Source organism: Melospiza melodia, chromosome 4, assembly GCF_035770615.1.
Source record: "Melospiza melodia melodia isolate bMelMel2 chromosome 4, bMelMel2.pri, whole genome shotgun sequence".
Lineage (NCBI taxonomy): Eukaryota > Metazoa > Chordata > Aves > Passeriformes > Passerellidae > Melospiza > Melospiza melodia.
Window position 1 is genome coordinate 12,811,382 of NC_086197.1, and position 23,939 is coordinate 12,835,320.

General features: G+C 38.4%; 1 protein-coding gene across 1 annotated transcript in view; it reads left to right on the forward strand.

Annotated features, from left to right (window-relative positions):
- Positions 1-23,939, forward strand: part of ATXN10 (ataxin 10) — a 74,611-nt gene that overhangs the window by 2,741 nt on the left and 47,931 nt on the right. Inside the window, exons 2-5 of the mRNA XM_063153942.1 lie at positions 1,377-1,568; positions 2,982-3,064; positions 19,211-19,307; positions 20,201-20,365. Coding sequence (XP_063010012.1) covers positions 1,377-1,568; positions 2,982-3,064; positions 19,211-19,307; positions 20,201-20,365 — 537 coding nt within the window. The remainder of the gene's footprint in view (positions 1-1,376; positions 1,569-2,981; positions 3,065-19,210; positions 19,308-20,200; positions 20,366-23,939) is intronic.

Genomic DNA, 23,939 nt, shown 5'->3' on the forward strand with positions numbered 1-23,939 from the left:
TTTTGGTCATTGTTCTTTGTGCCACTTTGGTGTTTTCCCTTCAGTATTGCACCACTGTAAAATGTAGCTTCTTCCCCATAATGCTCAAGTGATGCAGTGGTGGGCTTTTTAATGTTTCAGTATACGTGGAGAATGTGTAAATATATTGGTCTTGATCAACTGTGAGGTTGCAGAATAAAAGACATGCTTCCTGAAGATCTGGAACCTAATGTTGTGGTAATTTAGTGACATTAGTGTATGTTGTTGTATTTCTTTCTGCACTCTCCCTTCTTTGTAAGTTTCCTCCATGCCCTAGCAGACCTCAGCATTGGAGACCCTGCACTGTCAGTAAGATGTAGCTTAGCATAAAAGTGTCACTATTGGAGCCACAAATCTTATAAGGAACTTTAGAAAATGTGAACTGTGAGTAAAGACTAAGAGTGTTGTTTAGTCTAGGAAAGGAAACATGGCAGGAGCAGAGGTGGGAAATAATCACAGAATCACAGAATAATGAGGTTGAAAGAGACCTCTAAGGTCATGGAGTCCAACCTATGCCCTAACACCTTAACTAGACTATAGCACCAAGTGCCATGTCCAGTCTTTTTTTAAACACATCCAGAGATGGTGATTCTACCACCTCCCTGGGAAGAGCATTCCAGTACTTTATTATTCTTTAGGTGAAATTTTTTTTCCTAATATCCAGCTTGTACCTTCCTAGGCTCCAGACATGTCTAAGGGTGTGCTTAGGGACAAGGTGGATTGGCAGTGTTTGGTTAATGTTGAACTTGATGATCTTAAGGATCTTCTCCAACCTTGCTGATTCTATGGTTTGATTTATGGACATGATCACTTAGGAAAGAGGAGGTAGAATTTCTAATTGTGCAAATGTGTAGGCATTTGAGTGAGCATCAGGATGCAGGTAATACCATATCACCCAGTAGTGTTTGATCAAGAGGATTTTTAATTCTCCTTTAGGAAGAGTTTTCTGCGTGAACATTTTATTTAATGCTACTTGACATTTCCTCTCATCTCATGCAGTGTCATGTATAAACCTACCAGCTATACATATTAGGGAGAATTTTTTGTTTCATTTTCATTAAATTAAAATTTTAAAATTAAAAAGTTAAATTAAAAAAGTTGCATTAAAATTCCACAGAGCTGTTGAAAAGTCATGAGGAATACTAAGGCAGCACCACTCTCCTACAGCCCCTTTTATGAAAAGGCTGATGGGAGGATGGTGTGATGTTTTTGTTCCTTCTACTATGAGTAGTTAAATACTCAGAATAGTTAAAGATTGCTGCAGAAATATTGGGTTTACAATAAGAAGTGCCAATGTCATAGGCTTTTTGGTAGGAGTGCATTTCTGTTTTTTCTTCACAACAATTTCTGTGTTTCAGAGAAACGGCGGAAGAAAGCGTGTTTCAGGATGTGCTGGAAATCCTGACAAGCACCTCCAGTGCCATTGAGCAGACCTGTGAGGACTCCTGTGGTCTGGCAGATTTGGACACCTGCCTGCTGCTGGTAGCAGAGTGCTTCAGGTGTCTGAGGAATGCCTGTGTGGAGTGTGCCAAGAATCAGCATGTCCTGAGGTATAGTTATCGACCCTTTTAGCCATACCAAGGTACCACCCTCTGATGATGGCGTGGTTTTACAAAAGAGATTCTTATTTTACACCCCTGTGTTAGTTGATTTATTAACTGGCATTTCCTGCTTGATGGGATCACTTGAATTCAAATATGCAAGAAACAAAAATAGCTGACCTATTTGTAGGTCAGTAATAGAACAAAGTGTTGGGGTCCACAATCCAAGTTGATTACACAAATGATATAAGCCTGTTGGCAGCCTGACTGTAGAACTATACTTTTCCCCCCTTTCTTAATTTTTATAACATAATGAATAATTAAATGGTCTTAATAATCAGTAACAGAATTAGTATGTCTTTTAAGGTTAATTTAAATCTGTCTGGCTTTCCTGGCAAAACACAGCATGTAGAACTAGGCATATTAATCCTGATACATATATACAGGCAAGTTGAGCTTAAAGGATATTAAATCAATCTGGTTCCTTAAGTTATTTAGCCTCTCTATTCTTTGTCTGTTGCAACATTAAAGGGATGATTGTGATACAACCAGCTGTAGTTAGTGCAAACCTGACAGTCTGGTTGATATTTGTAAAAAAACCCAGCAAAATAGCAACAAGCACCCTTCTTGCCCCATGGGAATTCCAAACCAACCAACCAACAAAAAAATGCCCTAACCTGTCACAAGTTGGTTATATCAAAGAATTACTGGGGACTACAGTCTTAAAAATTGGTTTCTTGAGACTTGTCAAATTTGATTTATTGAACTAAATGTAATTTTGACATGGGACCAAGTCTTAATTTCTGTGCTGGGGCAGAATTCTGCTAATTGTTAACCACAAAAATTGCAATGCAAATCGTTTTGAGAGTCTACTTATGATTCTTTCTCACTGGAAAAAGGATAAATGATAACTCGGCCTTCTCTACTTCTCTCTGAGAGTTTTGTATGTTTCCCTTTGAGCTGGCCCTGTTGTTTTTTAGTAGCTGTCACTAATTGCTTTGTTGGCATTGAAAATCCTCCAAGTTTATTATGAAGTAAGAACTCTTGTTCCAGATGCTTGACCTCCAGACAAAGCAAAGTTGTTACAGAAATAAAGCTGTTTAAATTATAGGAATAACTTGCTAATGTTTAATGTCTGATAGGAAGAGTAGCAAAAAGGGAGGGAAGGACACTTAGCTCTGAAGGTTCTGTGCCCAAAATTGGTAAAATGCAGAATGATGCAATAAACCCCTTTGATTTGCTTCTGATGTAGTAATGTGGCTGCTGATAGGGAGGCAGTAATGTAGGAGAAATTATTTTTGTTTCAAAGGTCCTGAAGATGCTAAAGATTTCCTGTTAACTTAAATGAAAAGCCTTTTAAATTTTTTTTAGTGTATTGCATATAAAGTGAATTATTATGTTTTATTCCCAATTTAATAATAGGAACTTGGGTCTCATCTCCACATCTGTCCATTTGATAAAGTTGCTTCATGGAATACAAATCAAAGAAGAATTGTTGCTTACTGGTAAGGCTGGGGATTTTGTTAAATGCATAGCCTGCATTATATTTTTTTGCACACATGGTATGATGTCACTTTACTGATGGATTTGTTTTATAAATAAACTGAATTCTTTCTTGAATTGCAGTTAAGAATCGGCCCTCTCTTGAAAAAGGTCTCAGCCTCAAGTCTATTTAGCTGTATTTTTACTGAACTGTTCTTTATAGATTGCTAAAGGAAAGATATTTGGAAACTTTTTAATATGAAGCAGAAAAATTGAGTTTTATAAAAGGAAAAGTTCCTGTAGTACCTCCATTCAGAATACATTCTGCTGTTTTACTGTCTTTTTATTTGCTGATACTTAAGATAATTTATCTGATTCCAGGAAGCAAATTTTGGCTGTGACTTCTTAAATTTATTTTTAGTTTTCATTTGGGTACCATGGTTGCTGGCCAGTCAGGATGGTCTCTGATTTGAGTAGTGTTCACATTACCTTAACAGATGAGTTTTTTCTTTCAATGCAGTGAAAATGTGACTGTGTAGTACTAGTGGTAGTTGTTGCTACTCATTTCACTGGATATTAAGTGTTTTCAGTAATTCTCACAGTCTGTGTTTCCCGGTGTGTGCATGTGGAGCTTTATACATTGGACTCCAGTTGTGACTGTCTGTGGTTGCAGACAGCATGGCATGTTCATTTTCTTGTGTCTGTTATTTCTTTTCACTTCTGTTCCTCAGATGAGGTTTTTTACTGGATTTCTGCTGCTGCTTTTCTGCTGTTTTGTGAAAGCAGGTGAAATAGCTGTCATACAGTTAGTTACGCTATCCTAAAACTATACTAAGGAAAGAGGATACATCAGAAGGCTAGACAAGAATGAATAATAAAAACCCATGACTGACTCAGAGAGTCCAACACAGCTGGCTGTGATTGGTCATTAAGTAAAAACAATTCACATGGAACCAATCAAACATTGACCTGTTGGTAAACAATGTCCAAACCACATTCCAAAGCAGCAAAACAGGGAGAAGCAAGTCAGGTAATTATTGTTTACATTTCTCTCTGAGGCTTCTCAGCTTCCCAGGAGGAAATTGTGAGCAAAGGGAGTTTTTCAGAAAATATCATGGTGACCCTGTCCAGCGTGTCATTGCCTGTGCTGGGGCCTTGGACAGCCCTGGGGTCAAAAAGCTGTACAGGTAAAGTGGGCTTGCCACCTTCAGCCCCTTGAAAGCATCCATTCTGGGCTCTCACACGTGTGTGCTGTGCTCTGCTCATGAGTTTGAAGGAGGGGGAATGCTATTGAGCAAAAAGCAAAGGGGGTGAAACCCAGTAATTTGATTATCTGCTTCAGGCACTTTTACACCACCCTCTGGCTTGGAAAAAATCTGTTTATCAACATTGAATATAAGGGTGGCATCAACAAGAAAATTTTTAACAGGATTTTGGTAGAAGTTGTTTTATAACTGCTACTCTACATAACCATTCAGTAAATACATCTGAGTTATAACTAAGATTTGCTGTGTTGGCCCAGGGTAGGTGCTTCATTTGATGCTGCAAGTAGCATTGATCTCTTGGGAAACCTCTGCATGAGGTGTATGTATTCCACATATGTTAGCACAACAACAAAAAAATTCTAGACAAGCAAATGTTGCTAATTCCTTGCTGAGTGATCTGGTGAACTTTGTTGTAAGTGGAAATTAATGTAGTGCCTAGAGCTCAGGTTCCTTCTGCAGGGTTTGCTTTAGAAGTTAACAGTTAAATTTGGCTGTTAGTTCTACTGAAGCAAATTGCTAAATTGGACTTGGATAGCACTGCTGAAACAAAAGAGACCCATGAAATTAGTAAATGGTTCTGTATTTATTAACTGTGATTCTGTTTCATGATTCTTCTCATGTTTCATATAGGAAATCAAGTCACAGGGCTAGAGTAGGAAGTGTATTTTGTTCTTGCAGATAATTAGGTGTTAAGTGGAGTATTTCAAGTTGTTCATTTGGGTGGATATCATTTCCTCCCTCAAATGGCTGCTTGGATTGGATGATCCCTCATGGTGCCTGTGTGTATTATTAAGGTTTTTAAAATACTTTCATATTGCTTCCATAGCAACAAAGTACAAGGAGGAGGAGGTAAAGCTGTACTGCAGGGTGAGCAGCACTAAATAATGTTTATGTTCATAAATGTTACATGTTTATGTGAAAAATTCTCAGAACAAATTATTATAGGCTAAATCAGCTTGAAGTTCCAACATTATTGTATTTACATAGATGAAATTGAAAATTCTCTCTGCAGACTGAAAAATTCATTTAACCTGATCTATGGCAGGTTTTCACTCTAATCCATTGGTACCTGTTAAGGCTAGTAAGTGAGTGGTGTGCTTATTTTTTGTAAGAAAGTTCAGTGTGGTACAATTTCAAATGGATAAAACCAGAAATGAAATAAAAGTATGAATTGTTTGACCACTGTTGTGACCAGTGTGATGGTTAAGGGAGAGGACATCATCAAAGAAACAAAAAAGGTGGTGTTGTGCAAAGTGGTATGACTAAAAACTGTTGCTAATATTTATTCAAATAAATCCAGACTTCTTTGCATCCGCTATGCTATGAGTAATACTTCAAAAATAGTTGCCCAGGGGTTATATACATGGTTTTTTTGGCTTGTCAATTCGGTATATTTACTGAAACAACTCTACTGCATGTTTTCACCGTAGATCTTACTTTTTCTTTTTTTCAATGCTTTTAAAAATGAGATAAATTACTCTATGTTTGTAATACTTGTCCCAGCTAGCTGTGGAAAAGGTGACTGTTTTGATTACATAATATACCACTAAGGCAGTGGGCCAAAATCCTTGAAGGTGAGTTAGAATGTCTGTCTTGAAACAGCTCTTTGAAACTTCAGGTAGGTTGAAAAATAGTTAATTCATACATACAGCATTCAGAGATTGTTCAATCCCATGTACAAGCCAGCTGTCCCTGTAATAAGAGTCTCCTTTCTTTTTAATACTTTCATTAAAAAACCACAAACCTTTTTAGTCCTTTGTTTTATGGTATTAGAGTTGCCTGTTTGCCCCCACTCTTTCTCCTTGCCACACCATTGCTGGCACAGATTTTTTTTGGTACTGAATGTTTGGAGCCTGTTGGGGATCTCAGCCAAAACCTGTGTCCAGGTGTGCTGCCTGTTAGAGCAAGGCTTGGAGTGTTTCTGCTCATAATTCTACAAAATCCAGAAATTTGGTTAAAATGTATTGGATTGTAGCTTGAATCTGTGAACTGCAATTTGACCTTGCTTCCAGTTTTCTGCAGTGTGTTCAGGGGTAGTTGAGCAGCTACAGATACTCTCTTCAGAACAGAACTTGCAGCATGCCTTTAAAAGCAGTGATGAAAGATGACTCTGTGTAAATTTTTTAATACTGTACTTATTATAGTAACCTGAGCATTTTCTGGTAGGAAGTTCAGCAGCATGAATATCATATGTCTAACACCTGTTCATGCTTCCTTTGGTGAGGGAGGATGTGTGGGAAAATGTGATATTTTAAACATTTTTCAAGTACTACAAATGCTCTGTTCTTATAAGGGAGCTATAAAAAAATGTTCCTTTCTTTGAGCTTTTTTTATTCCCCCTCTTGTTTTTCTTTTTTTTTCCCTCTCTCAATTTTTCCTCTATACCATTTTCCATCTCTCCCTTTTTCTCTATTTTTTCTCTTCTCTTTTTTTCTCTCCTTTTTTCCTTTGTCCTCCTTTTTTCTCTCTCCTATTTTTATCCTTCTTTTTTCCTTTATCCTTCTCTTTTCTCTCTTCAGCTGCCTTTTTCTCCTCTGTCCACCAGGACCATTAATAGTACCATGGATTCATCCTCAGTCAGTGTTGTTGAACTGCTCCAGCTGTTCTGGACCTGATTGGTTCTCATGCATATTTTTCTTTCAGTTAATGAAAACTCAGTTGTTCTTGACCCATTGGTGCTTTATGGGTTGCTCATGGTCTGAGAAGAAAGTGCCTTTGGAAGTTTTTTATAATTAATCAGTGTGGAGGAGAAGCATTCTGCAGATGAGATATCATTGAGTAACCTTTGAATCCATAACTTTGTATAAATAAAAATATCACTCCTTCATAAACACTAAAAATAAATTTTAAAAAGCATAGGGGTGTGCTTCAAAAATGACATGTAAGGGACCTAGGCCTATCTGTAGTTTTCCAGAGATTGTTTCTTGTAAAAGCCAAATGGGATGGAAGCATTTTTTCTTTGATGAAGAAGACAAAAGCTCCCCTGAGGTCTACAGGGGAACATCACATGGCTGAGCAGAGAAGGATATTTGATTTTTTTGTAAGTTTTTGAAAGTGAGGGCATGCTGGGTTTCAAAAGCCACTAAATATAAGCTGTAGGTGCTCATGTCGTACTAGAAAATCACATTGATATTTCTTTGGGAGAGATGGCTGAGAATAAATGGTAAGAGGAAATAAATTTCCAACTGCTAAATTGGGTACCTTCTCAGTTCTAAAAAGTTTTTAATCCAAAGTAATTTTCAATGGCTTACAGAAAACGATGTAGTTAATCAAATGTTGTTTTTCTGAAGAAGAACATGAGTAAAACAGGGTTAAATTGTTATGGTTGCAAAAATATTCCTGAAAACAAAAATGGCTAAATACCAGTGAAGTGATTTCTACGTTTCCAGGAGGATGTAGGGGAAACAAAATTTTCAGTTCTGTACTCACTCATTGAAAAAAAACAGGAGATGTTTCTTTGCTCTGACCTTTTCCATTTCTGCACTCAAGGACTGGCAGTTGGGAATTACAGTGGAAAATCAAGACTGGCTAATTTTGAAGGTACAGAAGAGCAAGGGAAGGAAACGCTTTCAGATCTGCCAAAGCACACTGAGTTGATTTTCCTGTATTCCTTCTTAAATGGGCAGCCATGTGTCCTTAACTGTTTACTGTTTCTTGTCTATATTTATTTATCTCTTTATTTATTTTCTTCCTCTAGAAGAAAGATGGGGGAGAAGCCTTCCCCTAAGGCTATGGTCCCCTTAAAAAGATTATTTTGGCAGTAGGAGAATGAGCTAGAAGTAAATACTTGGACTTTTGGAATTGCATTGGAGTGGTACCTTTGCAGAACCAGTGAGTAGAAAAATCTGGGTATTTAAGGCTTAGTTAGTTTGAAAATCTGAGCATTAGAGGCTTATGTATTGGCATAACAGTCTTAACTAGCCTTCACCTATTCTTGAAATTATTTTAAATGCCTGGTCAATCAGGAAAATATTTTAAATCAACAGGAAACAGAGTGGTCAGTTATGGAACTTAAATGTTCTTAATATTGAGTGAAAGAGTCAGCTCTCATCTTTTGTGCTTCCCTTTTATCTCTTGTCTGGTATTTTTCATTCTTCTGTTTTATTCTTTTAAAAACTGCATTTTGCTTTCACTTCTTTTTGTAGTTCTTTTATCATGTTGCATTGAGTGGTTAAATTTCCAAATTACTGCTGGTGTTTTCTATATAAAAAATATTTTAAAACTTGCTTAGAAAGTGTGGTGGAACACAGGTAGTAACTTTTTGCTAGACAAACAGCAGAGCTCATCCAGTGCATTTGGGAAACAAAATTTTTGTTGTCTATAAAAAGAGGCCTGTAACTGAGAACTGAGCAAGTGTCTTCACACAGACTTGTTTATGGGGATTTGGAGAAGATGTAATTTCTAAATTGTGTCCTGGACACTCTCACAGACAATGGCTACTAAACTTAAACCAACAGGATTAAGGAAGGAAAGTTAATCTTTCCTCTCTTCCCACATCAGTGCCCCAAATATTTATCTATGAAGGAGTCATACTGTTTGGGTGGAGATCTTGGGGGTGTTTGTGACCAAAACCAGTAAATTATTGTGCTGCAGATTTTTTTGTACTAGTCATGTTACTTGCTGATTTACATGGAATGAGTGAGTGGGTATAAAGCTTGAATTATTTTAGCTGTCATACAGTCACCATGAATGGTTGACAGGTGACATTTCTCAATTTAGGTTCACATTAGCTTTAATTTTGAGGAAGAGGAAGAGGGAGAAAGCAGGTCCTGAGTGGATTAAATCCCAAAAAGCAGCATGAAAGAACATACCTCAGCTGCATGGAAGAAAAGAGAGTTTAAAAATTTGCACTACCATTTATTTTTGTATTTGGGGTTTCCTTTTGCTTACAGCTAGCATAATTAAAACTACATATGGACTACAGCTTAAATAAACCAGCTGCTAAATTAAACAGACTTTTTTTAGACATAGAAAAAAAGGACAGCCCTGACCTTAAGAGTTGCCAGTTTCAATGTGTGATCTTTGCTTTGTCTGTTAGGGTTTTTGTATGGGGGACTGGTGCCAATACTTTGCTGCCACTGTTAAAGTAAAAACTATAATTACATTGTCAAAATAATATTTATAGTATTTTCGGGGAATAATTGTGGGAGTGTGATGAATATATTATACTCATCAAACTTTTATGTAAACATAAGCATGAGTTTTTTATTTGAGTTATTGGTGTTGTTTTTGGCCTTTGTGTTTTTCCAATCTGTAAAAATAATATTGGGATTTTCATGGTCTCTAGCATTTGCAGAATGTGTGCCCTAACAATCAGTTGATATGCTATCTGGTGGAAGTAAACTGCTAGTTGCACTTGTATTGGGATTTTGGTTTCATGTTTCCATAGCTTAAGAAAATCCTCTGTATTTTGAGTTTTGCTATCCCCTAATTACTATAGCTCAGAGCATTTTGCTGCTTTACTAAACAGGAAAGTTTTAAGTAATTGGTTTGTTCTTTTGTACCATTTGGTGTTTTTTGTTGTTGTTCTTGTTTTTCCTTGTGTTTACGTCTATTTTTTTATTAATGAGTATGAGTTCCTCTTAAAAGTGAATATTAACATCTCCCAGAAACATACATGGTAAGAAGCAGTTGTGAGGTTATCTAGCAATGAGCAGTTGTCCCTTGGCTGGTTAAAGGTACAGGCAGAATTTGCTGCTGGGCACTGGCAAGTTACCAGATGCACAGATGCTCCAGTCCTGCCCTTATGGAAGTTTTAACTGTACAATGTTCTGTCTCTGCTGTGTTTTGGTGAATATTGCCACAGATTTTTAATTAATTGTGTTCAGAACACCTACAGCAAGGATGTGTGACTTCATGGTCCCAAATCATGTCAACCTCCTGCAACCTCCTGTGAACAGGAACTTGGTTCTTGTAGTTTGGTCCAAAATTCTTGAAGGCTATGGAAAGACTCTGATTTGGGTGGGTCTTGGTTCAGGTCATTGTTCCAAGGCTTTGTGCTTTGGCCTTTTTGCAGAAGCTCCAAAACAGGGAACCAACCTTTACACCACTTCCAGCTGTCTGTGAAAGAAAAGGAGCCAAACCTGGACCAAGAGCGCTCAAACTGATGAGCTACCCTGAGTTAGCAAATACAGAATTCTCTTTAGCTCTGGTGTATGGAGTCCTGGCCCTGCCTGCAGAGGTTAACTCTTGCCCCATTCACTGGGAGTTCCCAGTGGATCTTGCACAGTGCAGATGGGCACAGCTCCCTGTGCCCTGCAGGTTTGGGGTATTTGTGTACATTGGTGTCATACAGCAGGAGCTGAGATTTTGAGTAAATGCCAATATTACCAGTGCCAGTATTACCTGTGTGATGCTGGCTGTGACTTCTGGTATTAATATGGGAACTTGATGCATGGCTTAATTTCTTTTTTCATTTTTTAACATTTGGAGTAGAGTGGGGTTTGAGAGAGTTTAGATCCACTGAAGAAGGACATTGTAGGATCCACTGTAGGACCAGGGACTCTACCTAAGCGCAGGACTTTCTTATCTTAATGGCAAAAAAAAAAGGAAGAGTGAATGGGGCTTTCAACTTCCAGCAGGGTTGGGATCTTCATTACTACAGGCAACTGTAGTTCTAGGCTCTTGTGTCCAAGTATAGTAAGCTCCAGTTTGCTGTGTTTATCCCTTATTAGTCCCATGGAAGGCTCTCATCTCATTTTAAAACCTTTTCCTAACTCTGGTCTAAATGTTCCTACTGTTTGAATGCAGTGGTTCATGGTAGGGGTTTTTTTCTCCCTACTGTGGAGATTGATTCTCTCCTTGAGTCTTGCTGCTTCTGTAGTAGAAGTCTGATTTAGAATCAGAGAATGGCCTGGGTTGGAAGGGACTTTAAAGATCATCTTGAAGATCATCTTGATCATCCACACCTCCTCCCATGGTTCCACTGTCCCAGGTTGCTCCAAGCCCCATCCAACCTGGCCTTGGACACTTCAGGGATGGGGCAGCCACAGCTTTTCTGGGCAGCCTGTGCCAGGACCTGACCACTGTCACAGGGGAGAATTTCTCTATAATATCTCACTTAACCCTGCCTTCTGGCAGTGGGAAGCCATTCACTCTTGTCCTGTCAGTCCAGGTCCATGTAAATTGTTTTTCTCTGTTTAAGCTGTGCTGAACTAAATTATTTTATTTACTGTGTATATGTGAGTATAAAAATTTTTTATTACAGCAACTTTTGGAGGCAAAATTTGAACTACAGACCAGATCCTGCCTAATGAGGTTCTCCTGTCATGGCTGGCATTGGAAACAGACTTTCAAATAGTGATTTAAAAACTGGTGCTTCCCAGCAGTTTATACTGCTACTGATGGTCAAAACTGTCCTTCTGGTGGTACTCATGGAAAGATGTTCTAATTGCTGTACTGGGAGGCAGAGGCAGTGTAAATAATGAGTGTCAGTGTAAATAATTTTGCTGCTTCTAGGACAGAGAGTAACCTGAGGAAACATCTCTAAGTCAGAACAATTAGCAGGTCAGTGGGCTGCCCTGTGGGCTTCCCTGGTCTCATTGCTGGTACAGCTTTTAGACAGTGTGTAGAGCTAGTTTGTTTTTTTCCTGCTCCTGCAATTTGGAGGCTTTCTAGTATAGCCTGCCAAGATGATGCTGATTTATGCCACATGCATAGTGGTTTTATAATGTGGACTGATATCCACTTGGAGCACAAAGGAAATAGGAGTTTGCTGATGTCTATTTAATTAGAATGGTTTCTGGTTACTTTGGTTGAGGCTTGAAATGAATGGTAATGCCTATATTTCTGTGGATCTCTAAATACAGTGTTCTGTAAGTCCTTTCCTTCCTTCCTTGCTCTTTAGTGTCCCCTACCCAACCCCAGCAAATAATGTCAGCAAGATTCATGTGAGGCAGGTTTCTGTTCTACACAAATATATGTGAATCAAACCTTGCAGAAACATCCGTAGATTTAAAACGGTCACAATGTTTTTTTGCAGCAGGGCCATTAGGATCTCAAGATAAAGGTGGGAAGAATGGGGCAAACAAACCTTCTAATTGCAGAGAGCTTCCTAAAGACAGAGCATCATAAATTTAATGCAGGGAGAAGAAGCTTAGTTTTTTTTCACATGTGCTGAGAGGAAATATCCCTTCTAAAGAGTCTCCCACAGAGGCCCCAAGGGGGTTATATTTTTTCCTCCAGGGAAAGTGGAGATGGAAGGGGGATGGAAAGAAGCTAGAGGAAGATCTGGGCAGAGGGAGCAATGGGAGACATCTGTTGCCTGTAGGGATAAAAATCTGAGTGGTTGTAATTGTGTAGGAGTTACACATGTCGTTCTCTCAGCTGTTTGATTATCATTGGCATGGCACAACTTCCATACTGTCCAGTTACAGGAGCATTGTTCTGGTGGAAAAGAGGGAGTTGTCTAACAATGGCTTTCCAGACACAAAGCTACAACTTTCATTTCCCATGCTGCAGCACCCTTTTTTGCTAGCAGCTTTGGGCTTGGAGAGAAATGTGTCTCTCCCTTTTAGTTGAGAAGTTTAGGGAATATTTCCAAGTTACATGATGTGTAGAAACATCAAGAAATTTTGTGAGACACATCAAGTTCTTGCCTTTTCTTCCATCCTCTGGGCATATACCATGTGTGGTACAAAAGTGACCATAACATGGCAATGAGAACAGGTAAGCTGCCTTTACAGGTATTAAAATTAATCATAGTGCCCCAAAAAGGTTGATGCTAAAACTGTTTCTGTAAATTAATGTAGATATGCAAGTAAAATACTAAGTGTAAGTTTGGTAGTAATTCTGTATTCCAAAAGGACTGTGGTCCATTTATTAGCCAGGTACAGAATATAAATGGTACAAGTAAGTGGGGAGAAGTCTGATACTCTTTGCACAGATTTACAGAAAAAGATCATTCAGCTCTTTGAGGGCAAATATAAGCACTTCAGTGGAAATTTTGGGTTAAATGGAACAACATACACAGTATGCAATCAAAAGTAATTGGAGAAATTTGTTCATAATCTTGGTTAGTACTTTACATGTTAATAATTTTTTCTTCTTTTTTTTTTTTTTTCAGACCTGTGCAAAGTATCATGTAGGAGGAGTGTGTCTCACAGTCAGACACCACTAATAGTGCATAGTGGGTGGCCAGTCCTCCTTATTTTTCTTGGTTTCCTGGTATGGTTTAAGCCTGGCTTGAGACTCCCCAGTACTTCAGACTTACTGATTTCCCTGCTGCAGGATCTTTAAAGAGACATTGCATTAGATTTAGGCTCAGCTTTTGGGCTGATTCAAGAACAAGATTTTACATTCTAATGCCTGCAGAAAGCTCACAAAGGTAGTTCCCAGGTCAGCAAGCACTTAGAAATATTTCACTTCACATAGGAGAGTAATCTCAGGCATGTGCTTTTGCTACTTGTGGGGATGTAACAGGAGTCCTGTTTCATATGCCTTTAGATTTTAGTAGATAATTTGTTAAAGAAATGAACACATTTATGTTTACTTTCTAAAGCTGAAATGATGCAATTAAAATAACAGGAGATAGATAAAATTGTTCTAGTGCTGTATTTATTAAGCCTTGTTAGTGCTTACAAGTCAGAGTAGGTTTGAACCTGTTCTCAAGAGGTCTGTCAAACTGACTCTTAGTAAATGCACAAGTTTTTATTAATCTCCCATTATGAGACCTCATTGGAAGTTAATTGCATCAGAGGCTAATTTGATGTGTGATCTGATGGTTTCTTCCAGCTCCTTTTAATTTATTTGTAACTCCATGGTTTTAATAGTGTGGCAAGAATTTTACTTCCTTTAAATCAAATTCTTATTTTAAGTCAGAACAAAGTGTTGATCTTTTCCCTAGACATTTATTTTCCAAGAATACAAGGGTTGTCCAATCAATGCACATAATGTTCTGTTCAAATTATAGTTTGCACTTTTAAAGGGAAAGAAAAAAAAAAAAGAGAGTGTGACTTTGTTTCCAAGGTAGAGGAGATGGAGGGGAGGGTGAGCAGAAACTTATTAAACACAACGTTCTTGGTGTTCCAGAGATGGTAAAAATGGGTTACTAGTCTTCACTGCAGCAAGTGCAGTAACACCAATGGAATATAAAAGGTAGCTAGACAATAATTTTATTTACAGCAATAAAATACTAAGTACTATTTTAATAACATTCAATGACAGAGCCCATATATGTATTGTACATTCAATTTCAGTAGTCTAGACAGACTGTTTTCCAAGGAAAATACATTTTCATCAGTATTTGTGGTATGATTCATGGTGGTGAAGAGGCAAATAACTCTTTATGACTGGAAGTTGCTTTAACTTGCAGCCACAAGGAAACAAGTCAATGACCGGATGATGGTGGTGGAAACTGACATTTTATAGTAATAGAGGTCTGCACCTTATGCTGAGTTGGAAGTTTTATTTTTCTGGGGCAGGCAGTCTATCACAGAGCATTCTGCCATTATGTACAAACAGCCAGGGCAGCTCACAGCCCACAGTTCAGATTTGCAAAGCTCACAGGAGACTCTGAAAGTGTGCAGGCTCTTGGGAGCCTGGGATGTGCTCCCAGCACTTCCTAGGCTTTGTGCCTGCCCCAGTGCACAGGGGGCACTCCAGCTCTATTTTTCGTGTGTTATTACTTGTTAGAGCATTAAGAGAGATGCAAGTTTGTAAGTCTTATGTTTGCAGTCTGACAAGCAATGTTGTACAGTTTTGTATGTGCTTTGGTTGGATTTGTTTTATATCTCTATTTGTTTTATAGCTCCAGTAAAGGCAGAAGCTGGTACTCACAGCTATCACTGTGTCGTCTGACCCAAAAAAAGAGAATGGAAATATCTTAGGACTGTTTTAAACCACTGTAGTTGCTATCAAGGTTTTTAGAAATGATTGCTGAGCACGTTTGTGGGCTCCTGTTCTAACCATGTGGAACAGAAGGAAACAAGTATTGAATTTTAAAATCCTGATGCTTAAAGTCTTTTTCCTCAGAACTTGAGGGATTTTAATTTTCATCTAATACACAGTCTGATTCTGCTGATGGCACTGTGTGAAATGATGTCTTGGTGTGCACTGGAGCATCTCCCTGCCAGGGAAAGGCTGAGGGAGCTGGGGCTGTCCAGGCTGGAGAGGAGCCCCAGCTGAGAGGGGCCCTCAGCCCTGGGTGTCCCTGTGTGCAGGAGGCTCAGAGCAGGGCCCAGGCTCTGCTCCAGGGCCCAGCAATGGCACCAGAGCCACGGGCAGGGACCGAGCCCAGGAGGTTCCACCTGGACATGAGGCAGAACTTCTGTCCTGGGCATGGCCCAGGCACTGAGCAGATTGTCCAGAGAGGGTGTGGAGTCTCCTCATTGCAGATATTCCAGACCCTCTGGACACAATCCTGTGCTCTGGGATGGCCCTGCTGGAGCAGGGAGGTGGGACCAGATGGCACCACTGTGCTCCTTTAGACCATGTCAGGTAGTTGTTAAATGAGATCATGTCAATATAATAATTAAATGAAAAGCATGCACTGGAGTGTGGCTCAGTTGTTCTGTGATAATAAAGGACTGGAAGGAAGAAAGGGAACTGTGATCTTAAACTGGTGGAATACATTTAAACCATCTTCATACAGGGCCATCAAGTACCAGCTGTCTCACCTTTGTCATGGGTGGCCTTGAGTGACTAAATGTTCAGTTTACATGCAGACAAACATTGAGGAACCAGTCAGTGTTTCTGCTTGTACCCTTTGCCCTGCTGTGTAAAGAGGTTATTTTTGTAGAACTTAGAAAAGTCTCCTTAAGCCATTGCAGACTGGTTGTGAAAGCAACATGTAATTTGTGTATTTGCTAAAGAACACCTGCTTTTACAGGAGCTGTTGAAATCTTGGTGAGGGGAAATCTCTTCAGCTCCATGGCTGATTTGTGTATCACAAGTTACATCTTAGTGCATGCAATTTCATGGTGGTTGACCATCAGGTTAAAAATACTCTTCTTGACCACACACAGAGTAACCTTTTTTAAAAGTAAAATTTAGCTATGCTGATAGCTACAGAATTGTTCAAGAATATTGTTTTTAGCTTTGTAAAGATCTGTACATTTTCAGGGATAAGTGAAATTTTCTTCTCTTTTTTCCCTCTTTTTTGCTTTTCTTTTCCGCTTCCCTCTTTCAGAAAGCTCATGGCTTATTGATTGGATGGCAGAATGGAAATCTGTCTTCATCAGCTTCTACATTTCCTTTCTTTTGCTGTAAGGACGTGGAAGGGCCGTGAAAGGAATTTGCTTAAAATTGTGCAAGGAGAAGTTCCCATTAGATATCAGGGAAAATTCCTTCATGAAATGGGTGGGCAGGCATTGGAATGGGCTTCCAGGAAGGCAGTGGAGTTCCATCCTACAAGTATTCACAAAAGGTGTGGATGTGGTACCTGAGAACGTGCTTTAGTGGCAAACATGATGGTGCTGGGTGGACGGTTGGACTTCGTGATCTTACAGGTCTTTCCCAAGCTTAATAATTCTAGTTCTGTGATTTTTATGATGAAGAAATTCCTAAAGAGGAGAAAAGCAGTATTTGTATTGTGCAGATATCCAAGTATACTTCAATCTTAGGTTGCAGCAGTCAAGTCCAATAGTGGTACAACAGAAAAGAAAAACATGGAAATTGAATGCTAAGAAAAGAGTTCCATAGTTCAAAATGCAATACTTTCCTTTTATGCCAGTGTTTGCATTTTTTAACACACACACACCTTGCTGTGAGGTAACTTCTCTAGTTGGATTTTTGGGGAATTTGTTATTTAAAGCATAAATACCATAGTATAGATTTTCAATGCTTCTGTCAAAATTGACTGTCTTGGTAGCTTGGTGCTAGGCTAGTACATTTTCCATGGAGTTACATTTAGAGAGAAGCACTGCATGAGACATTTATGTATTCCAAGACCACCACCTGTGGAGTTCTGGGGGAGAGGTGTTGGTTCTTTAAACACAACCATACAGATATTGCTGTGATGAGCTGCTCTAGGTGTGGTATGATGGCTTTTCATGCTGTTTGTGCCTCTTCATCTGTGCCTTTCTATCTGTGGCTGCTGGACATGGTGTGTGTGGACCCTCAGCTGCCTTGGCTGCTTATTTCTGTTTGTAGAATCACATCTTCCAAATTGCTGAGGTTCTTCATGTGAGAGTGTTTGTATGGCAAAACGTTGCCTTATCAAAGCATCCTCTTTCTCTTCTTAGTTGGGAGTAGATGTGATAGGTTTTGTCTTACAAAATGTCCACTTGCCCATATATTGGTTTGTGTCCTCTAATTAGAAGAAAAATTTTAACTCTTACTGGTTAAGAACAAGAACTTAGTGATGAAACTTTTTTTTTCCATGGGTGCATCCACAGAATTGTTACTTTTTCCTGTCTCTTCTTTCCTTGTTCATGACATCCTTGTTGGGCAAAGGCAGTGTTGGTTGGTTTCACAAATATTGAAATTCATAGCTATTTATTACTGTACGGTAAATGTGTTCATGGCATTTCCTCTTTGGTACAGTAAGAATGGTAACTTTACAAGATCTTGAGCATTTTCCCTTCATCTGTATAACTTTTTGGACAGACTAATCTCTAACAACCAAGGTGTAGTAGCTGAAAAAGATCAAGCAAATTTCAGGGAAAGATTGGAATATAGTCAACCAACCTTATGTTCCTTTGGGAGACCTTTCTTATTGCTGTCTAGGTAAGGAATTCACCAAGGGATATAATACCCCGTTCCTAGGATTTACTGCCTAGTTTTGAAATATTTCCATAAAATGTCTGCTGGCATGCCCATGCTTGCTGTCCTTCAGAAACTCCTTAGTCAGCAGGATGGGAACCAGATGGGTGGGAGAAGCGGAAGCACAGTGATGAGCAGAAAATAATAAACCAGTGCAGATGTGCAGGGGGAGAGAACAGAGATCTTAACTTCAGGAGAATATAGTTCAAGATGCATCATGGGGAATACATACATCTTTTGGGCTTAAAAATAAATAAATAAATATATTTATGTGTGTGTGTGTGTATATGTATATATATATATATATATATGTATATGTATATGGCCAAAAATGGTAACATTTTTCTAAGCCCAAGTGACCACTTCTCAGACTTGCTTTCTTCCTGTTCTCAAGAGGACATATGCCCAGACCTGGAAATCTGGCTGCCAGCTGGCACAGAGGCACAGTACCTTTCCAAGAGATCTAATTTTAGATGTGCATAACCTGGCAATAATAACCACCTCCATATGTATTAGGCTGTTGTTTGTACTATCTGTTAAACTGAATTTGAAAATGTAATTTAAAGTTTCTTTGCCAACTTACTAATAAGGGCCACGCTGTTGATAGGGACAAAATAAATATTTTAATTTCATGAAGTCTTTGGGTTCATGCTATTGTGTTTTATGACTTTACACCTTTTGGTGGCTGCTCTAGGATATTAACTTGTGTAATGAAATTTCATCTTCTTGTATTTTAAATCTATATTGAGAGAAGGCTAAAATAAATCCTTTGGAGTAAGAGCAGAAATCAGCCATATTAAATTCAGTGTCAAAAATGGAGGCAGAGCTATTTGGAGAGCTGGCTTTCGTTTTTCTAGGATAGAAATTCTGGGATAGAAGGTATTGAGCCCGTCATAAGTGTCTATAATGATTTTTCCAGCTAACCAGAATATAATGTGAGAAGCAAGAACCTGTCAGTTAGTTCTTGTAATCACCAGTAGCTAATGTGTAATAATCAGACAAGTCTTGGGTGTAATTCTAAAGTACTTTGTGAAATTATTTGTATTAGAAGAGAAAGTGCAAGTATTTGTGAAATACTACACCTAAAGCTTCCTGGAGATGGATTCTGCAGTGTCTATCTGGAATATTGAAGTATGTAGTTTTTACGAAATTTATTAGTGTTTCTTTGAATTCTTGTTAATATATTTTCTGGATTTCTTTCAGCTCTTCGTTGTAGTCTTCAGTTTCTTGGAAACATTGCAGCAGGAAATGGAGATTCCCAGAATAGCATTTGGAAGTGTGCTTTCCCAGATCTCTTCTTGTAAGCATGGATGGGTTTTTTTTCTAGTGTCATTTCTGTGGTTGTATTCAAATCTTTTGTACATGATAGTTGTGCCTTTGCTAGCACCATGAAACTCTGAAAAATAACTTTGGTGAGAATGGGCTGGTTGAGACCATATCCTGTAGATGGTTTTTGTTAGTCAACCACAGGAGTCAGAACCTTTAAAAACCTGCTTGTTCTAAACTATCAGTAAATAGATGTAATTTAACAGAAACTGGAAGAAAAGTATTTTGAATGACGAGCTTCAAACATAAGCTTTATTTCAGACATGTTCTCAAGTAGTTACACTCATTTCCAGCAACACAGCATTTTCTTTTCTCATGTTGCTGCTGTGCAGATCTGTCAGTATTGTTGGATCAGATGAAATCTATAAAAGTTCCTTAATCTTCATCTCTTTCAATCCTTCCATCCCCTCCTAACCTCACCAGAATATCTTCCTGGGCATTTGATGACATACGTGTAAGGAAATATTACATAAACTATTTTGTGCAAACACATGACTGCATTGTTGATGTGTTCAGCCAGATTTTTTTGTAGTAAGCTGGTAACAAAGGCACTTTGATTCAATTTGATAATCATTCTCTATGAGTTTTTGGAGCCCAGTTGTAAAAAGTGTAGGAAGACTATGGTAAGAAAAGCAGTTCCAATTGAGCATTACTTTTGTAAACTTCCTGTAAAGTTTGACCTTCAGCAGTGAGTTGGATATTTCTCCTTGCAGGTGAAGGAATATCCTTCTTTATCCTTCTTAGGGAATGGCGAACTTGTGGTTCTCTAAAAGACAGCAAAGGAAAACTCTGCAAGCTCAGTGCCCCTTTCCTGTTTTTTCCAGAGTCCATTTCATCTTGCCCTTAACTCCTTATTTTCTCTTGAAGGACATGTCTGACATACAGTGATGAGAAAATTGTCTCCTATTGCTGCATGGTTCTGTTCACCTGCCTGAATTCAGAGCGAGTGAGGGAACTGCTGGATCCTGGAAACTTGCCTGTGGCTCTTCATGTCCTGAGAGTCTACAAAGAGCACTTGGATTCTGAGTGGTCGTATGTATCCTTAAATTTTCTTTTTAATTTTCTTAAATTTTCTTTTTCCTCGCTTCTTAATTAGGTGTTTTTCTCGTGTCAATCGCTGTGTTAAAATGTCTAAACTTGTGACACTGCTAAGTAGTAAATGAAGATCTAATTAGAAATTAGTAGTTTCTAACAGAGATAATTTCCATCGTAGTTTTATGACTCTTTTGATTGTTGCTAAATTAAGACTAAATTTTTTGTTGAGGACATAGGAATTTTCAAATCATGGTCTGGTTTTCTTTCATTAATGAAATGGGGTTCTAGATTGCAAATTAATTTATACTTGTGGAGATTTTTTAAAGTTAGCACAGAATAGTCTCAGAGACAGGTCATGCTAGGAAGACTTATATGTCTTGCTTGGGAGTGCTACATAAAACCTGGGGTTTTTCCTTTTTTCCTTTTTGAACATAGCCATTTTCTACTGCAACATGCAGTCATTTTTATACCAAAACAGGGAAGAAATTTTTTGTGAATCTTCATTTCATACTTTAAGAGCACCTCATCAGTGGTTTTATCCCTCTGAACTTTTGTATTTTTTACTAATGGCCATTCTTTTAAATATTGTTGTCAACTGTGCCTTTGATAAATGTGCTGCCCTACATAGCAAGGACGCACACACATTCAGCTAATTGTTACACCATGGATAACAAAGGGGAAAATAATTGTATGTTTTTGTAGAATTCTCTTTAAGGTCATGTTTAAATTCAAAAGTTAATTAGCAAGAATTGTTGGTGTTTTAGAAGCAATCTGGAAAGTCTCAACACAGACTTAAGATGATTGAATGAAAAGTAAATATCGTTTTATAGTTTACTTTAGTACTGAAAAAAATGACCCAAAATTTGTTTGTGACTGGGCTTTTTTAATAGCAAGGGCAGTTTCTTTATGGCTTAAGTAGTTTTCAAAAAGCAAAATGTAAGTTTAGGGTCACACAATGAGACTTCTGTTTCAAAAGTGACAAACCAACTCCTTAGTTTTGTCATCTGTCAATAACACATGTGTCAAGTGTTGCTTTTCAGATAATTATCCAGATCGTCCTTAATTTTTGAAATTTGTTTTGACTAAGATACCAAAGTCATAGTGGCAAATTTGTTTTGCAGGTATGTGCATAATAAATGCAGCATCAAAATAAATGCTGAGGAATGCATTTCCCTGATCTCTCTAGTGTGAAGTAGATTCAGTTGATGTTATGATGAAAATATCTTACACTGCTGTGGATATTTGATGTGGGAGGGGAATGATCTCTTTCAGGGTAGTCTGAAATGAAAAAGGGACAAACTCTTAACACTGAAAATCTGCAGCTGTATTTCAGCTCTCACTGAAGTGCATCTACATCCCAGTAGGATTGCTGAAAGGAGTTTACATGGCTGTGGCATTTGCAGAGTCTGAATGTCCTGTTGGAAAGGTTTGGGTCTCTGGTGCCACAGCTGGCAAAAGTGCACAGTTACAAGTTACCATTCTATGGTAATATATGACTGGACTGGAATACAGATTATTCTTGGTGGTTATGCTCAATGCTTATTCACCAGTGACTGAAATGAAGATGTTCTTACCTAAAGCTAAAAATACAACATAATTCCTGCCTACCTCCTTGTCTCTGAGCTGGAGCATCTGATTTCATGTTACAGCAAATAAGAAGTGACTGCCACATGTGTGTTTCTTCTTCCCGTTGAGCTTTCTTGCTGTCAATTGCTGCTATTAGGTATTGAAACTCTTTATTTGAATAACTAGGTAAGTTTTGGTCATAGGCAGAACTTCTATTCATTATTTTATTCCCTTTTATTGTGCACTGAAATTTATGAAATTAATATTCCTCTGAGGCAGTACTCAATGTATTTCATAAGTAAACAACGATGATGCTCAAACTATTTTTGCAGTTGCTGCCATGAATTCTTAAGTCAGAGAGAGGATATCCAGGATAAATATTTGGATTTAAGGCCATTGGCTGAAATGTAGTCTCTTCCATGGAGTGCTCACTGCTCCATTCAGCCAGCACACTTGGGTTCTATATTCCTCACCCATCCCAGGAATGCAAGCACACCTTTCAGGTCTTTATTTTGATGAGCTGACAGTTCTTTCTCTGTTAATAATCCTGTATTTGTTTCTCATCTTCAAGTTGGAAAAATCCTTAGGAAAAATTCAGGAGAAACCTCCTTCCAAGTGTGATGCCTTTTTCCTCTTCCACAGCAACTTTATATCCAAGGAAATCTGAGATTGTTCTGAGCAGTTCCTCAGAGCTTCTTTTTTAGAGGCAGCAGTTGATAGCAGAGCTTTTGCTCTTCTTCCTCTGTCTGCCGTAAACTCCTCTCCAGTCAGAGAGAGCAGAGGAGGGGTCTATAAAGGTTGAATGTAGCTTTCTGGAATTTTCCTGTCACTTTTGCCTACTTCTTGAGTCACAACACATTTGGTAGAAGGCTACGATTTTGGGTCAGGAAAGAGGGAATATCTGAGGTGTTGGCTCTGCTTCCTGGGAGGGGTGGGTCAGGGGAAATAAGATCTCAGTTCAGCAACTTCTGATTCTAATCAGTGATGGAAAGCCAAGTCATTCACTTCCTAAGCAGTTTCTGAAACAGAGAAGAGCTGTTTTGCAGATCAGCATAATGGAGTTTCTAGACTAAGCATTGATGCAGTTTTAAAATCTTTGTACATTGACAACATAACAAAAAGTTGCCTTAGAACTTGAAAGAATGAGAGGTAACAGTGCTGTGATGCACATCTGAGTGTGTTTCTTGAGTGATACACATTCTGTTAAGTATTTTTGTGGCATACTGTGAGCTAAGAAGTAGTTAATAAAGGAGAAAGTCAGTTTTCTAAGGAATGCCCTGGTCAAATTTTGTGTTCATTTCTTCTGTGATCATGTTTCTCTGGATCAGATGGTCTGAAGGCTCATTTCATTAAGCTTGTGGTTACTTGTCAGCCTCAGAATTGCTTCTACCTCTGAAATCTGTGAAGCTGGAGAATGTAATACACACATTTAATAAATATTCTAATGATTAAAGAACTGATGCATCCTTCCCTTTCTCTTTTAGAAGCTTGATCTTCTCAACAGCTACAGGATTATTTACATACTGCTGTCCTTGCCATTTTTAATGTTAGATGCTGAATGGCATCTTAAAATAATGTTAATTAACATCTATTAGACAGTGTATTTTTACGTTGTCACTAAACTTCTCTTCAGTAGAGCTCCTGAGCTTGTGTCAGGCTTCCAGTCCTGTAATCTTGAGTGCTGGGAGCTCATCTGAGATTCCTGCTGCTGGTCTGACTCTGAAGAGCAATGGTCTGAGGAAGCAGATGGTATTTAAATTCTGAGATGGTGTAGAAGTTCTGAGGTTCTTAAAAATATTTGTCTGACTGGCCCGTACCCCTTTGTAGCTGGGCTTGTGGAGAGTGCCCAGAGCTTGCTGCTTTGGAGGGTTGCAAGGTGTATGATGTTACAGAATGCATTTCAAAGAGTAAGTCTTTGCAGAGACACTAACTCAGCAGAAACAAGTTTGCTTCCTTTCTTGGATCTGATTTCTGGCATAGCCTTATTAACTGATCCTGTCTCCTC